Consider the following 17043-nt stretch of genomic DNA (forward strand, 5'->3'; position numbering starts at 1 on the left):
TACAGATATACTGCTTGTATAGATTTGACGAATAATTCAGTATTCTGCCATCTGGAGAGGTTTTTTTTAGTTTTTTTTATAGAGTTTTGCGATTTTCTGAAAAAAAATAGGATTTTCAGAAAAGTGAGAATTTTCCCAAAAAAGTGAGAATTCTGAGATTTTCTGGAAAAAGTGAGAATTCTGAGATTTATTAGAAATAAGGTGAGAATTTTCGATAAAGTGAGCATTTTTGGATTTTCTGAAAAAAGTCAGAATTTTTAGTTTTTAAGTAAAAAGTTCTGATATTTCATAAAAAAACTAAACAGTAGAATCTATTTCCCTGTAGTTTTAATTTAAATTATCTAAATAGATTTTTAAATGTCCGGGTTATCTTTATTATCCTGCTAAACAAAACATGTCTGTGTCATACATTTTGCCACAGAGATTATTGTCTTCAATAAATCAAATCACATGGAGAAATGTCATGGGCTCAAGGGAGATGCTAACAGAAAAACATCATAGCTGCAGGGCTCTATTACGCTATCAGATATGTGTTGTTGTGCAAGGAGCTCACTAGTATTTGTCTTTTAGCTAGTTATTTTGTAGTGTTTCAGAGGTCAGATACATCAGTCATGGCCCAAGGGTATTCTGGTAGTATACTTGAGTACACCTACCCTCTCTTCCTGGGACTCCAGACCCTTTCTGCTGTCCTGATCAATAGGTTGGGGGGCGGACCAGGTGCTAACACCCGCCTGAAACACTGCGCGGGCCTGAGGTTTCTGCCGCAAGCTGCTCTCCCAGCCAAAACTTCCCCTAGTGGTCATCTGAGAGACAACACACTCCCATTACACACTCAAATATCACAACACACCGTCATAAAGGGAAAACGTAACCTTATCATGCAAGTGGTTATGATGGCCGTATCGATGAAAATAATGAGGTTAGTAAAGGGAAAAGTATGTCAGTAGATGAGAATTCAAACAACAAATATGATGCAGGAGAAACAATACTTGTTCTGATTAGTTCTGGTCTTTGTTTACTAGTTGAGTGTAAAGCTGAGTAGTGTAGTTTAAAAAAAATTATAGAAGAAATAGAAAATGTTCTGAGATTAATGTGATAAATCTAGTGAAATAAATGTACACGAAAAATAAAGTGGTAAATAAACGGTACAACATTTACGAGCAACAAACTAGAGAATTCTGAGATGAAAGTGGTAAATGTACGGGAAAGCAATGTACTAGAAGCTGACAGTTTTCATGTTCAAATAATAAATAAGTATTTTTTTTAATTCTAGCTTTTTTCTGAAATGTGTGTATTACCTCTTTGCAATCGTCTCCATTCTCATCGTCTGTTGAAGAAAATATAAAGTAAGTTTGAACGTTGAAATCTTCAGAAATATAAATCCTGAACCAGAAATGCTACGTACCGTTTATCTTTGTGAGGCGGACTTCACAATGCTTTACTTTGAGACCATTCATTGCTAGAGAAAGAGAGCATGTGGGCAGTTTGGGATTTGTTTTCAGACTCGAAAAAAATAATGTTTTAATTTTGAGATTTTTCATGGAAAGTAAAAATTCAGCGATTTTCAGGAAAAAGCATAATTTTGAGATTTCGGGGAAAAGTGAGAATTTCAAGTTTTTCTGAAAAAAAAATTAAGAATTCTTAGGGGAAAACAGAATGTTGAGATTTTCCCACAAAAAAGAGAATTTTGCGATTTTCCCCCAAAAATGAGATTTCTCGAGAAAAAAAACGAGATTATCCAAAGTAAGAATTTTCTGGGAAAAAGTGAGAATTTCCCCAAAAATTATAATTTGGAGATTTTCAGAAAAAACATAATTCTGAGATTTTATGAAAAAAGTGAGAATTCTGAGATTTTATGGGGGGAAAAAATGGAATTTCCGCGATTTCCAGGAAAAATATATAATTCTGAGAATTTCAGAAATTCTTTTAGCATTTTGAGATCTCAAACACTTTTGCATAACATATACATCAAATGAATAATTACTATACCAGCGTGGTACAGTTATCAAATTAGATGCGTATTTATTATCTGGATTATATTCAATTCAATTCAAAACCTTTATTTATCCAGGTAAAATCCCATTGAGATCAATGATCTCTTTTTCAAGGGAGACCTGCAGCAGTAGGTTCCACAAGAAGACATAAAAACATAAACAACAGAACAACAAAAGGACATCATACAGCAAAATGTACAGGGATTACAATTTACATATCTAACCACATGTACAGGTACCAACAGCATCTGATTTTGTAGCATCCAACCGAGCTTTAAAAACATGTAGTGGTACTAGCTTGGTAATTTTCCATTCTTTTTGCAGACTGTTCCATGTTAGTGGAGCTGCACATCTAAAAGCTTTCTTCCCTAAGACAGTCCTAGCACTTGGCACATTTAATAAAACCACAGCATGCGATCTCAGGCAATAAGTACTTTCAATTCGCAGATAGATCAGGGAGCAGAATGTGAATATGATTCCTCTCACCTTCAGAGTGGATTCGGGGGTCCGTGCAGCGGTTGTTATCAGAGGGAAATCCGTCGGACGTGAGCTCAGAATCACTTTCTGTTAAAGCTTCACTCTCAGAGAACAGCGTGGCCTCTTCAGCTCCCAGAGCCTGAGACACAGCAAGGGCACAATATTAAATAAACACAATCACAACTAGTGCTGCGTACCGGTACGCCGGACTTGTAAAAAGTTTCGGTTGAAGTCCGGTTAAAACCGGAACGTCGGGAACCGGTACTTGGACTCGCAAAAAAACTAGCACTTACGTATATTCTGGTGCCTGTGGTTATTTAAATATTCCCTGATAAACGTTATTCAGCGTCAATAAATGAGTGCTTATCCCAGTGTGCTCAGTGTACAACATGATGAATTGGAAATGGGGGACCCTGATGTAAACAAGACGAAAGTCTTTCTCTGGTCTGCATCCCCTTAACAATTGTATGTTTTGAGCTGTACTGTACTGTACCCAATATACAAGCTGTTAATAAACTTTTCAATCAATCAATCAATCACATCACATGTCATTTCACCTTCGATTCACGGTTTGAAAACATAGCATTTCGCCACATGCTAATGCTAACCGGAAGTGAATAATTTTCAGAATAAAACTATTAAATTAATAGTGTGAACTTCCGGTTTTCAGAATAAAACTGATTTAAATTAAATAGTGTATTTAATTCAAAATTACGCCATATCAACATTGATTTTAATTTCTAACAGTATGTATGTACATCACTATGTATGTAGTATGTACTGTATAATGTACACATGTAGAGTTGTAGAAAATACATGGTGTACAGTAGTGCTGTAGCGACGCGTCGACGATGTCGACTTCAAAATATCGTCGACGACATATTTCCGCGTCGACGCGTCGCTACACACACGTGGGTCACCCAAAGCAACAAGCAGTTCGCAATCGCACTTCAAACACAATGGAGACTGAAACGGCTACCACCTCCTCCTCACAGGATTGCGCACGAAGCCCCCAAACGAAAACATCTCGCCCTAGGTCTTCAAAAGCATGGGAATATTTTAAAGTTAGTCCAAAACGCAAAGATATTTATATATTTATATCTCACTGAGACTGCTGCATAGCCTAGCAGAAGCAGCAGCTAGCTGTGGTGGCTACCATTAGCAGCTAGCATTTGCTCTCCGATTTTTTACATAAAATGGAATTATGGATTATAAATTCAATCATTTTTTTATACATAGACGTTAAAAACCTATGGATTAACCGATTCAGCCGCGTTTTTTCTCATTTTAATGCCATTGAACACGTCTTTTGATCAGATTGACAGCTACGGTGGTAAGACGATCTCCCTAGAAGCTCTGTGAAGGTACGTGTTGTGATTACTGTATTTGCTTCCCCTGTCGCGAGTCCGGATCACTCAGTGATGATACTATATACCTACATAATCTGTGGAGTCTCAGCTTTAATCGGATATATTGTATGTGCAGCTACGATAAGTAATAAGGGTACTTTTTTCTTGAGTTATGTCCGTTAGCATTTTTCGCTCAGGGGTCATTTAGATGCTTCTTATGAGACTTGTGTTTTGTTTTGGTAAACATGGTTTGTATCGTCAATTAGCTGAGATTATTTCCGTTAATCTGGTATAACACATTAATAGGTTCTTAAATATTAAGATCCCCTGAGACACAGTATCGTGAAAATACAATTTTTTACATTACGTTTTTTTTACATTACGTTTTTTATGAAATGAACAACAGAAAAATAATCGTTCGATTAGTCGACTAATCGATCAAATAATCGCCCGATTAATCGTTTTCAAAATAATCGTTTCCCCCCAGCACTAGTGTACAGTACACTGACTGTACAGTCACTACAGTGTAGCCTATACTGTATAGTAGGTGTGGAACAGTGTAATGCGTATAGTCTACTCCAGTGGTTCCCAAACGGTGTGCCGCGGCACACTGGTGTGCCGTGAGGCAAGTCCAGGTGTGCCGTGGGATTTTGTGACAACCAGACGTTATTATTGCAATATACAACTACACAAAAATAATTATGTTTTAATTTACTATATCAGTACTTTGTAGGTTTATATGTACGTAATCTGCGCGATTTGCGAGTCCACATCTCCACGTGCAGTGCTGCATAAACATGGCTGAGTCAGCGATAACTTTCGAGGGGTGGAGTTATGCCCATTACTTTGAGTCCGTCCGAAGAATAGACAGGAATGTAGCGGTGAGGTGCAAACTGTGTCCAGGCCAGAAGCTGTTATCCACTGCTGGAAACACTACGTGGTCAAACCTCAACAAGCACCTGCAAAGAACACATGCTAAGGTGAAGCTACCGCAAGCTATTTGTTGTTTGTTTATATCACGCAGTCTGTTCTTCTTCTCTGTCTTCCGGTTGTTGCCTGTTTTGAATGACAAATACACACTACCGCCGCCTGCTGGTAAGTAAAGTTATTGCCACTCACGCGCAGTTCGTACGTGCTCGGCGAGTAAAGTAACGAGTTACTTTATGTAGATAGTAACGAAGTAGTTTAATATATTACTTTTTTTTAAAAAAAGTAATATGTAATATATTACATTTTTTTAGTAACGACCCCATCTCTGGAGTTGGCGTTCTCTACTCTGGTTTACATGAAGAACAACCGGAGGTCACGGCTCTCTGTTGAACAGGACTTGCGAGTGGCCCTCTCCTCAGTGCCACCAAGGATAAAAAAATTCTGCGCGCCCGACAGGCACATGTATCTCACTAATTTGTAAGTCGGCAAAATATTTACAATAGCACATGTTTCAATGCTGATTGCTGAAATGTTACATTTATAATTTGTAGTTCCGGACCATGGACAATGCAGCTTCCTTGCATTGACAGTTCTCTGTGCTGAGTTTCCTTTGCCTCATTTTTTATTTTGTGACCTGTTTGGTTTAAATGAGTGTGTTGCTGCTTTGATGAAGCCTAATTTAATTTGATAAAGTTTCAAATTAATTTCTGAAATATTTCGTTAATAAATATTTCATGTGTTATATAGTTGTCTTTGTCACATTTTATTTGGCATTAGTAAATAATTATGCACATTTACAGATATTTTACATGATATGAGTGATAACACGTGTTATAAGGGCTATTTTGCACAATAGGTGTGCCTTGAGATTTTTACTTGTCCTTTGGTGTGCCTTGGGCACAAAAAGTTTGGGAACCACTGGTCTACTCTACACTCTACCTTTCAGCAACGTTTTAGGGATTTAGGACTGTTTGGTTACTTTAGTTTGGTAAATGAAATAAACGTTTGAACTTTGTAGTAGTTCACTGTAGTTGCTGTCATAAGTCATTTGTAGACTAAGTGGCAAAAAGTTTTTTTTTTACATTTGTACTTTGTAGAGAAATGTAGACACAAGTTGGAAGGGAGCACAATAAACCTGATGAGTTTGAATTTGAGTTGATTATGAGTTAATTTCCAATTGATAATTAGCTCACAATAAGTTCACTTTAGTTACTCACACAACATGACACAAGCCATGGGTTCAGGTCCAGACTTATAAGTCCGGACCTGAACCTGAACCTGTGGACTTGAGTCCGGACCTGAACCTGAATGTGAGTCCAGGGGCCTGTACTACGAAGCTGGTTCAACCTAACCTGGATATGTTTGAGTTAGCCGGTTGGCCTAATCCAAAACATACGCGCTCTCGCTAAACGGTACTACGACGCGGGTTATCAAGTGGATCGCTCAAGCCAGCCGTGTCCTATCTAGTTAGGTGCGCGTTCACATGAAAGGGGTGGTATTTGGAGCATTCGACCAATCACAAACATGGAGAAGCATACTGACAGCTGTCGTAGCAGCTTTCTAAACAGCTGTGGTCTAGAGAGAATAATCAGTAAGGTAACAAACGTACAGCAACACAATATTCGTAATAAAAGCAATAAGGATCTTTATACTTGCAAGTATGACGTCTCCTCCAAAAGAGCACGTACCTTTCTGAGTGAAACAGTCTCTCTTTATAGGAGGACATCAAAGCAGATTTACATTACAACAACATTCTGGGAAGCCAGCTGACACTCCCTCTGACACAGTATGCAAAACCTTCACTCAATACAAGACAATGGGATATACAGATACCCCTCAGCCACAGTATGCAAAAACCTTCACTCAATACAAGACAATGGGATATACAGATACCCCTCAGCCACAGTATGCAAAAACCTTACCCCCTCTGTTGACCACACATACATTTAAGAATCTCTCCCATGCTGTGACCTAATCAGAGGAACAGTTTACAGTCTGCAATGTTAATACACTTGATCCCACAATTTCCATAACACAGCGCAGCGTCATACTTCCTGAATGAAAAGTCAATTATAATATTAGACATATGAAGAAGTTAAACTTTAAAGAGCCTGTGACACGAGTTTCCCCCATCATCCAAACCCATCAATTTGAGTAAATATTGTCCCCTTGAAAACCGTTACTGAACTGATTTTGGATATTTGTACTTTGATAACCATTAATCTGCCCTTCAATGTTGACCATTTCCTGGATCTGCTAGGGGATTCTTCAAGTCCCGCCAAATGATGTGTGACGTCATTGCGGGCACAGCGCTCCAGCTGCACCGTTCAGGATCCCAGCATCTGCATGCAAACGCACGATGGCGCACACAGCAGCAAGCTCAGACAGCGATGACAGTTTAATGTTGAACGTGTCTGAGAGCTCATATGAGGCTGAAGGATCGGTTTATGTTGTATCTGTTAGAAGTTTAGGAATTAGGTGCGTCAATATGGCCGATCATACGGTCATGTAGCCAGTGGTGGAATGGGACTAAAAATCATCCCGGGACTCTCGACCGGCCCACTTCGGTACCGCTAGTAAATTGTCAACGGGGGGAGTGGGGGATGTCAGGGGCGGCGGGTGCTGTAGATAGTACATGTAAATATGTAAATATGTGTGTCACTGCATCCTCGTAAAATACAAATATAATGCAATGTCTGTGTCTTTGACATTAGCGCTGCCAGCCACCTGTGCCCTGTGCTACGAAGCCAGTTCAACAGACCCTGGATATGTTTGAGTAACAAACAAACTAACAACAACAAACTAACAAACGAGATCTCGCTAAGCGGTCCTACGACGCTGGTTATCAACTCGGTAAATCAAGCCAGGGTTTCTCTCTCCAGCTGAGAGCGCGTTCACGTCTAAGACACGAGTGATCTGACTTTAATTACATTTGACTCGAGTGTTTCGTCAACATAATGTGTTAAAATAATACTTCTGCATACAGTATGTGACACTGTAAGTGTTGCACGGCCAGATACGGCTGGAGAAGCTGACTCAGATAAGGAAATATATGATATATTATGATATTATATGATCGATGATCTGATTGATGATGTAATATGAATGATAAGTGCGACACGTCGGCGTCTTCTCTGCATACGGCAGTTTAAACTGTATTTTCTTTATCCTGTAATATGACTTGAGAGATTTAAACTCCGCACACTGAGTTGATCTCTTTTCTATAGACGCCGGAGGCGGGCAGCGTCAGGTAAAAAAAGTTATTTAGCCTTCCCAAACCTGAGCCTCACGCGCCGCCTATGGGGGATGTGCTCGTGACTTATCCGACCGGCCCACTTCGGTACCGGCCCATCGGGATTCGTCCCGATGGCCAGTCCGCGACTGCACCCAGCCCACGTAAACTGTCAACGGGGGGAGCCTCGCTGCGGGGAAACGGTGGACCTAGTGTCCCGATCGGAGTGGGAATAATAATAATAATAATAATCCGTGCATTTTATCCATTAATTTCCCCAACATTGTGGTAAAAAAACCAGACGTTTAATCCATGTTGGTCTACTACAACTACAAAAAGCATCGGTTTGTTTTCTCATCAGGAAATGCAGACCGGCACAAACAAACGATTTGTAATCATCATTCTCACGATCATTTAATGTATCATATGTTCGCCGAATTGACATGAAAGCACTAATACATGTAGATTCATCCACTTGAGTTTACAACTACAAAAATAATCGATTTGTTTTTATATCACATCCTACGGGAGGAAATTCAGTAGCTCTCACTACCGATTTTTAATCCTAATGTAATCATCATCTTCACCACGATCGTTTATGTTCGCCGAATTGACATGAAAGCACTGACAAATATGAATATACTGTAGTCAACTTCATTAAAACGTTATTAACGTGCCTAAACTCAGTAATTCACCATTTCTACGCATGACAACACACTTTGTCCGTGTTTGGCTCTCTCGCCGCACAGTGAAGCGTTCCCGCATTGACGTCACTTCCGGCTTCCCCCAAAACTTCAAAATGAGTCGAAGGAATTTCCCGCGATGTTCGAAATTATTTAACGGAACGGTATCGCTTTTTCTTTTTTAAACTGACGGTTCGAGATTACTAGTAGCCCAATATTTCATTGCACAACAGTTGTTGGGATGCTGTCACAGGCTCTTTAAACATCCATGACAACACTTTATCCAGGATAAAAGCCACATAGCTGCACCTGCAAGGTGAATACAGCTGGTAACAGAAAAAGTGTTTGAATGCGTACATTAACAGGTTTATGATATCACTGCCCCGTCTAAAACACGATCTGACTTTAATTACATTTGTCTCGAGTGTTTCGTCAACTTAATGTGTTGCTTAAAATAATACTTCTGCATACAGTATGTGACACTGTGAGTGTTGCACGGCCAGATACGGCTCAGCTGACTCAGATAAGAAAATATATGATACATTATGAAGTGATATGCCGCGGACTGTACTTAATGTTACTCTGATCCGGTTACTTATGTTGTGGCAGATATTTCAGTAAGCTTTCTTAACGCTAATGTTATAATAGTTAGATTGCTCTGAAGATGGAGGTGATATTCTATTAATGTTCACGTTCACACAGTCGGTGATTTTTGCCGGCTGTCTTTCCTGCAACGGCAGCTTTTCTGTATTTCCTTTCTCCTGTAATATGACTTGATCGCTTTAAACTCCGCACACTGAGCTCTGATTGGTCAGCAGGCAGTGCTTTCACTGAGTTGAGCTCGTAGCCTGCAACCTAATCTGGTCCCGACCAGGTTAGCCGCTCAGCATCAGTTACCATTGTAGGAGCCATATGTTAAAATGTATAGTCTGATATTTTTGAATATTATTATCCTTTGTTGTTAGTGCTATTATATCATTTATTGGAACCAGCCGCGTGAAATTAAGGGCATAGACGACCGCAGCTGTTCGTGATTACGAGACGTTATAGCCGACGGCAGCTGCTGGTGATTGGTGTGTGAGAAGGAGAAAGAAGCACCGAGCAACATCGTTTTTTGACCTGAGAGAATATGTGTTTGTATTTGATACCTGAGAGAATATGTGTTTGTATTTGATACCTTTTTGTGTAAGTAAAAAACAAACTATCCTGAGACGTGTCAAGCTTATTTGCTATCTGTGAACCGAATTTTGGATTACTGGAACTACATTTGTCAAAAAACTATACTCTGGAGAAGCCGAGCTATGAAGGAGGGATTCCAGTGACGGCGTCGCATGAAAGGTGAAGATAAAGGCTGCAGCCACGCGAGGACAAAAACGGCCGTTTGCGTTACTGTTTAGTGTCATATAGACCATTCGGCCACACGAGGACGACCGCATACGGCACTAAACGACTGAGGAAACGATAACAGGTCCCAAGGTGGATAGAACGGCATACGCAACGCTCTGGGGGGTCAAACAGCTCCGTGTGTGCGCCCTAGGGCTGTGCGATTATGGCAAAAATCATAATCACGATTATTTGGGTCAATAATTGATATCACGATTATTTTGACGATTATTCATTGACCATTTATTGAACTTTAAAACAAATAATATTTTACCAATAAACAAGATCAACAAATATGTTGGAGCGCACTTCCAAAACCATACTAAACATATATTATTAATATGATAAATAAAAATAAATTAGACCAAAATAAATGAAATCAAACATGTTGCAGTGCACTGTCACAACCTGCTGAAAACTCCTTAACATATAGCCAACATGTTGGTAAAACATATTCAACATATTCCACTCAGTTAAACGTTGAAGGCTGGCCAACCGTCATGGTCCAGAAGTAACAGGAAATAAATGTTGAACTACAATTTAAGACCAAATAAAAATGTTTAGGCCACCATGGCAAATGCTGGTAGGGCTGCTCATGTCATCTCTTAAAGATTTTTTTGCAAGAAACACCAGGCGGTTTACATGGTCTGGTTTCAGAGATGAGCGCAGGCAGGTGACAATATTGCCACCTGTACTGAAGACCCTCAGCCACGCCCCGACACAGGGGTGACGCCGGCCAATCACAAAGCTTTGATGCGTTCAAGTGCATTATTCTGGCACAGGAAGATTATGTTACAGGACATTAACGATAAAACAGAATATTGTTGTTCTATTTTTAGACACATCTCACGATCGACTGGTTGGGCACCCCTGGGCTAGACCATAGGTCCGTTGTGGTGGCAAAGTAGTCAGCTGAAGCCACATCTCTCTCAACTTCCCCACGGCATTTGTCACATAATACCGAATGAAATAATACCGAGACAGCATCGCGTAACGCTTGTCCAACGTGTTGACAAGTTGCTTAAAGCCCTGGTTGCTAACAGTGCTAACTGGGCACATATCTTTAGCGATGTGAAATGTAATGGCACCTGTAATATCTCTGTGTCTCTGCGAGCTCGTTGCGTAGGCCGTTGCTCTGTACAATGCGTCCTGAATCGATGACTGTGATGATGAAGTCGAGCGGCATCTGCTTTTTGGTCTGCTTTTTGTTGTATTATTGCCCGGTCGTATTGCACTTTGTGGTTGTATTTCAGATGATTAAAGAGATTGGTTGTGTTAGTGTGTGGTGCCAACACAACCTGGTAACAAATCCTGCACTGTAGGCCTACTTTCTTTTGCTCCACGTCGGACTCCTGAAAGCCAAAGTACTTCCAAATAGTGGAAATAGTTGTACCCTTCTTTTTAACGAGTTGCTGCTCTTGTTCTGACATCTGCGCTTGCGCTGAACACTCACAACACATATCACTCCTACGTGGCCGAGTGGGCTTTTAGGGAGGGGTGAAGCGCACCCAGCAAAATAATCGTATTTTGTCAATTATGCTGTTTTCATAATCGTCGCAAGCCATAATCGTAATCGCGATTAAAATACGATTAATTGCACAGCCCTAATGCGCCCTATACGATCATTTTCTGATAATGATTGCGCAATAGCCCCGCCTCTCCCCACCTCTGCTGCTCACCTCCGCGTACCCCGCGCCATTGCTGATGTGTTCCGCCACCAACAACAACAACAATGGCGGATCGCAGAGTTGCTATCGTGCTCCGGACGCTACTGACCATGCTACAGTTCTTTGTGCAACATCTACAGCAGACTTACACATCCGGGGGGGATCTTACTCGCTGCTTTTGTGGATATGTACTGCAGCTTCAGCGTTCATTTTCTGATAATGATTGCGCAATAGCCCCGCCTCTCCCCACCTCTGCTGCTCACCCCCGCGTCAAAGTAAACTGCACACTGAATTCAGATTATTTATCTTTCTCTCGATATGGACATAAACGCGAGTGAAGTCTAATCTGACAGGACGGAGACACCTCTCAAACTACCTAAACTAGTTATAAATATGTTTATTTTTACTGTCGGCCGGGTCACTCATTACTGGAGCAGCTGCTGCATGAAACAGACACTGGCGCTGTCCGAAGAGAGGGAGGAAAAAGAGAGGCTCCGTGTATTTTATTATTATATTATATAGAGTCGTTATTCATTTGTTTTAAAGCTCAATAAATAACAAAGAAGACCTTTGACCGGCACTTTTATAATTTTGTCGGAAGATTTAAACTTTAATACATGTTGACTGGCGAAAAACTCTGCCCGGTTCCCTCGGCCCCCACCGCGGAGAATAAACAGAAGGGCAACCATGACAACCATGCTTCTTCGCTGCTTTTGTGGAGGAAGTTACAGCGCCACGTACAGGCTCCTGCATATGTACTGCAGCTTCTCCAGCGGTTGGAGCTAAACGGAGCGGTCTCGTGTGGGCGGACACTTTCCGGATAACTATTGCGTGTGGACGGAAGCTTGTTTGTGATTGCGTTTGCGTTAATCCTATGCGTTTAGCCGTTTTCGTCCTCGTGTGGCCGGGGTCAAAGACTGCTCTTCCACACACGGAGATCGGCGCATTAAGTGGGACATCCGAAGAACAAAAGACGGTGAAGTGGCCTGTTGTTATGTTGATGTTTGAAGACGGAAGGGAGATCGCTACAACAGAAGAGGGAGTCTGAATGGATCAGCTGATTCCAACTACCAGCTGATTACCTTTTGCTTTTCGTTTGTAAAATACATTTAAATAAGTTGTTCTTTAAGAAAGACAGTGCAACAAAGACATTTTCTATAAAAACGAAGCGTTTATTGTTGGACACCTTTAGTTGAGTATAAGCACTGTAGTAAGTTTAATTTGAAAGAGCCATGGAAGCAAACATTGAACAGTTTGTACGCATAACCGAAAAATGGATTAAAGGAGTACGCGAAGGCACAAAAGAGGACCATGAAGAGGAAGCCTGCTCGTCTGAAGTAGATGATATCAAGCTGTTTCTTCTGCTCGCAGGAGAGCCAAGGCTGAGAAGGCAGTGCTGCTAGCTCGAGCAGCATCCTTAAAGAAGAAGCAGGCCCTTGAGATAGAAGAAGCCTCTCTAATACAGCAGCAAGCAAAGCAGAAAGCAAGGCAGCTCCAGCAGCAAGCAAAGCAGCTCCAGCAGCTCAAAGCTCAAAGAGAACAATTAGAGATGGATGCAGCTGTAGCTGAATGTGATGCAAAGTTAAAGGTGCTTGACGGGTATGAAGACCAGCAGGATGGTATGAGCAGCTACCTCAAACGCAGCCAACGTCATGGCAAGTCAGAGACATCTGGCACCGGATCCAGAACTGCTCCAAAACCAGCTAAATATGGTGAGAAACTTGCCTCAGCACACCTGCTAAAAGGAACTGTCATGCCACACCCAACAGAGTCAAGCTGGTGGATGGACACGCAGGATGGAGCTTCTGATGCAGCACACGGACCGGGCCCCAGAGAAGGTCACCGTAGAGGAGAGGAGAGGGACAGCTACGATGTGATGCAGCGTCAAAGTCAGATTACAGAGATGCTGGTAAGGTAGCATAACCTGTCTTATCTTCCTAAACGAGACTTGCCTGTGTTCAAGGGAGACCCGCTCACCTACAAGTCCTTTATAAGAGCCTTCAACCATGTCTTCGACAGCAAGGCAGAGAGCAACAGCGATAAATTGTACTACTTGGAACAGTTCACTGGAGGGGAACCTCAAGAGCTTGTCCGCAGTTGTGAGCACATGGCACCACAGAGAGGCTACAAATAAGCCAGGGCTCTACTCCAGAAACATTATGGTGATGAACTTAAGATTGCTACCGCCTATATGGATAAAGCTCTAAAGTGGCCACAGATCAAATCTGAAGATGGAAAAGCTCTGAATGCCCATGCCCTTTTCCTGATTACGTGCCGTAATGCCATGGAGGACATAGAGTATATGGACGAAATGAACAATCCAACTAACATGAGAGTCGTCGCCTCAAAGCTCCCATACAAGGTGAAAGAAAGATGGAGGAGTGCTGCTTTCGAGGTTCAAGAGAAAAAGGGACGAAGAGCAAGGTTTACAGACCTAGGGACATATATATACAGACAATCACAAATGGCTAACGACCCTCTTTTTGGAAGCATGCATGATACTAGGATGGGTAGTGAAGGAAAAGTAAAAGCTACGGCCACGGACTCTAAAGCTTGGAAGTCAGGCTGGCAAAGGGGAAGCAGTTTTGCCACAGCTGTCGCTCCAATGAGTGAAGAGAAAACACCACCCTCAAACTTAAAGTACAGCTCCTCAGCTACAAATCCTGTCAATGCCTTCCAAAAACCCTGTTTGTTCTGCCATAGAGACCACACACTCGATTCCTGCAGAAGCATCAAAAAGCAACAACCGAAAGACAGGATTGAGTTTCTGAAAGCTAAAGGCCTCTGTTTTGGATGCCTTACACAGGGACACCTTAGCAGAAACTGCAATAAAAGGATGACCTGTCAAGTCTGCTCCCTAAGACACCCAGGAATTCTGCATGTTGAGAAGGACAGTGCTACATTTAGAAAGCCAGATGAGAACATCTCAAATGGTCTCGTGTCACTGACACAGGAAACATGTGGATACACTGGGGCCGGAGAATGTGTACTTGCTATAGTACCGGGAAAAGTCAAGTCCAATAAAAGTGAGAAGGTTGTGGAGACGTATGCCTTCATGGATCCAGGAAGTACGGCGACTTTCTGCACTGAATCACTGAAGACACAGCTGAACGTTCGAGGCAAGAAAACTACGATCCTACTCAGAACTATGGGCCAGGAGAAGCCAGCCCAAAGTTGTATCTTGTCGGACCTGGAAGTGTGTGGACTTGAAGAAAGGAAGTACATTGAACTCCCTAAGGTTTTTACATGTAAAGATATACCGGTCAAGAAAGAAAACATCCCCCTGCAGGAAGACCTAAAGAAGTGGCCATATCTGAAAGAGGTGAAAATCCCGAAGATAATAGGAGAAGTCACCATGCTTATAGGAACCAACACCCCTAAAGCTTTGGAGCCATGGCAGGTGATAAACAGCATCGGAGACGGGCCCTATGCAGTTAAGACTGCCCTTGGATGGGTAGTGAATGGGCCGAAGAAGACAGATGATGGCAGCAAGGCAGCGGATGGAGTTGTGAGCCACATTACAGCCAACCACATCTCCATAGCTAACATAGAGGAACTGTTGATCAAGCAATATAACACAGACTTCTCAGAACTCAGCTGTGAAGACAAAGAAGAGATGTCCCAGGAGGATCATCAGTTTATGCGGTCAGTGGTAAAATCTGCAGAGTTAAGGGATGGGCACTACTGCATTGGCTTACCACTGCAAAACGAGACAGCCAAAATGCCAAACAACCGCTGCATGGCAGAGACCCGGACCTGTACAAAGATTACAAGGACTTCATGACGGGTATAATTGCAAAAGGCTACGCTGTCAAAATCCCCATAGAACAGTTAAGCCGAGAAGATGGACGCGTGTGGTACATACCTCATCACGGTCTCTACCACCCAAAGAAAAACAAGATAAGAGTAGTGTTCGACTGCACCTCCACATATCAAGGAACCTCACTTAACGATCAGCTGCTATAAGGACCTGACCTCACAAACTCCCTTGTTGGTGTCCTTTTGAGGTTCAGAGAAGAGCCTATTGCTTTGATGGCCGACATTGAGGCGATGTTCTACCAGGTCAAAGTCCCTGACCAAGATGCTGATCTTCTGCGTTTCCTATGGTGGCAGGATGGTGATCTGAACAAACCGATGGAAGACTACCGAATGACAGTGCATCTGTTCGGCGCTACCTCGTCTCCCAGCTGTGCATCATATGCACTAAGAAGAACAGCACAGGATGGAGGAAGCAAAACAACACCCGAGGTGGTGGAAACGGTTCTCAGACACTTTTATGTGGATGACTGTTTAAAGTCTGTGGATTCAGAAGATCATGCTGTTGCTTTGGCCAGGGACCTCAGACATCTGTGCGCCAGTGGAGGTTTCAGGCTTACAAAGTGGGTCAGCAACAGTAGGGCCGTCTTGTCGTCCATCCCTAAAGAAGACAGAACAACGGAAGTCAAAGATCTTGACCTGAACCATAAGCAGCTTCCTATGGAAAGAGCCCTTGGTACTCAGTGGTGCACTGAATCAGACACCTTCAGGTTCAAGGTGCAACCACAGGACAAACTAGCTACAAGACGAGGAATCCTGTCCATCGTTAGCTCCATCTACGACCCCCTCGGGTTCCTGGCCCCATTGGTACTGCCAGCGAAGCTCCTTCTGAGAGACCTTTGCAGGGAAAAGAGAGGTTGGGATGAGAAGATAGACAGTGGGTAGGCCCAGAAATGGATGAAGTGGTTGGCCGACCTTGAGCAGCTGTCAAAGTGTTATGTGCAGAGATGCGTCAAACCGGCAGAGGTTGAACCCATGAAGATGGCACAGCTCCACCACTTTTCCGATGCCAGCATGGATGCATATGGAACAGCTACCTACATCGTGCAGACAAACAACCAAGGCAAAAGAAAGGTTTCCTTGCTGATCGGAAAGTCCAGAGTCGCTCCACTGAAACACATCACCATTCCGAGAATGGAGTTGACAGCAGCAGTCGTCGCCGTCAAGGTCGACAAGATGCTAAGAAGAGAGCTTCAGGTTAAGCTGGAGCAATTTATCTTCTGGACAGACAGTACTACTGTACTGAAATATATTGAGAACGAAACATCTCGCTTCAAAACTTTTGTCGCAAACAGGATCTCAATCATTCGTGAGGCTACTACACCAAGCCAATGGAGATATGTGAACACCTCTGTGAACCCTGCGGATCAAGCTTCAAGAGGTCTGAAAGTTGAGAGTTTTATCCAAAGTGAGAACTGGATACAAGGCCCACGTTTCCTGTGGAGAAATGAAAGTGAGTGGCCAGAAAGACCAGATCTGTCAAGCAATGTACTGGAAGATGACGATGAGGTA

At 42.3% G+C, this 17043-nt stretch overlaps 2 protein-coding genes across 9 annotated transcripts in view; both read right to left on the reverse strand.

Moving 5' to 3' along the window:
* Positions 1 to 17043, reverse strand: part of LOC117559017 (DNA (cytosine-5)-methyltransferase 3A-like) — a 58767-nt gene that overhangs the window by 26933 nt on the left and 14791 nt on the right. For 6 of the 8 annotated variants that reach the window (XM_034235666.1, XM_034235621.1, XM_034235648.1 and 3 more), the window contains 4 exons: positions 2481 to 2610; positions 1406 to 1459; positions 1299 to 1327; positions 654 to 803 (listed from right to left, as the gene is read on the reverse strand). In XM_034235666.1, coding sequence (XP_034091557.1) covers positions 654 to 803; positions 1299 to 1327; positions 1406 to 1459; positions 2481 to 2610 — 363 coding nt within the window. The remainder of the gene's footprint in view (positions 1 to 653; positions 804 to 1298; positions 1328 to 1405; positions 1460 to 2480; positions 2611 to 17043) is intronic. The other 2 variants (XM_034235675.1, XM_034235657.1) reach the window with 1 other exon arrangement.
* The window catches only part of LOC117559050 (DNA (cytosine-5)-methyltransferase 3A-like), a 117506-nt gene that overhangs the window by 24066 nt on the left and 76397 nt on the right, over positions 1 to 17043 (reverse strand). The gene's annotated exons all lie outside the window — the stretch shown is intronic.

The sequence above is a fragment of the Gymnodraco acuticeps genome, unplaced genomic scaffold (assembly GCF_902827175.1).
Source record: "Gymnodraco acuticeps unplaced genomic scaffold, fGymAcu1.1, whole genome shotgun sequence".
In the NCBI taxonomy this organism is placed as follows: Eukaryota; Metazoa; Chordata; class Actinopteri; order Perciformes; family Bathydraconidae; genus Gymnodraco; species Gymnodraco acuticeps.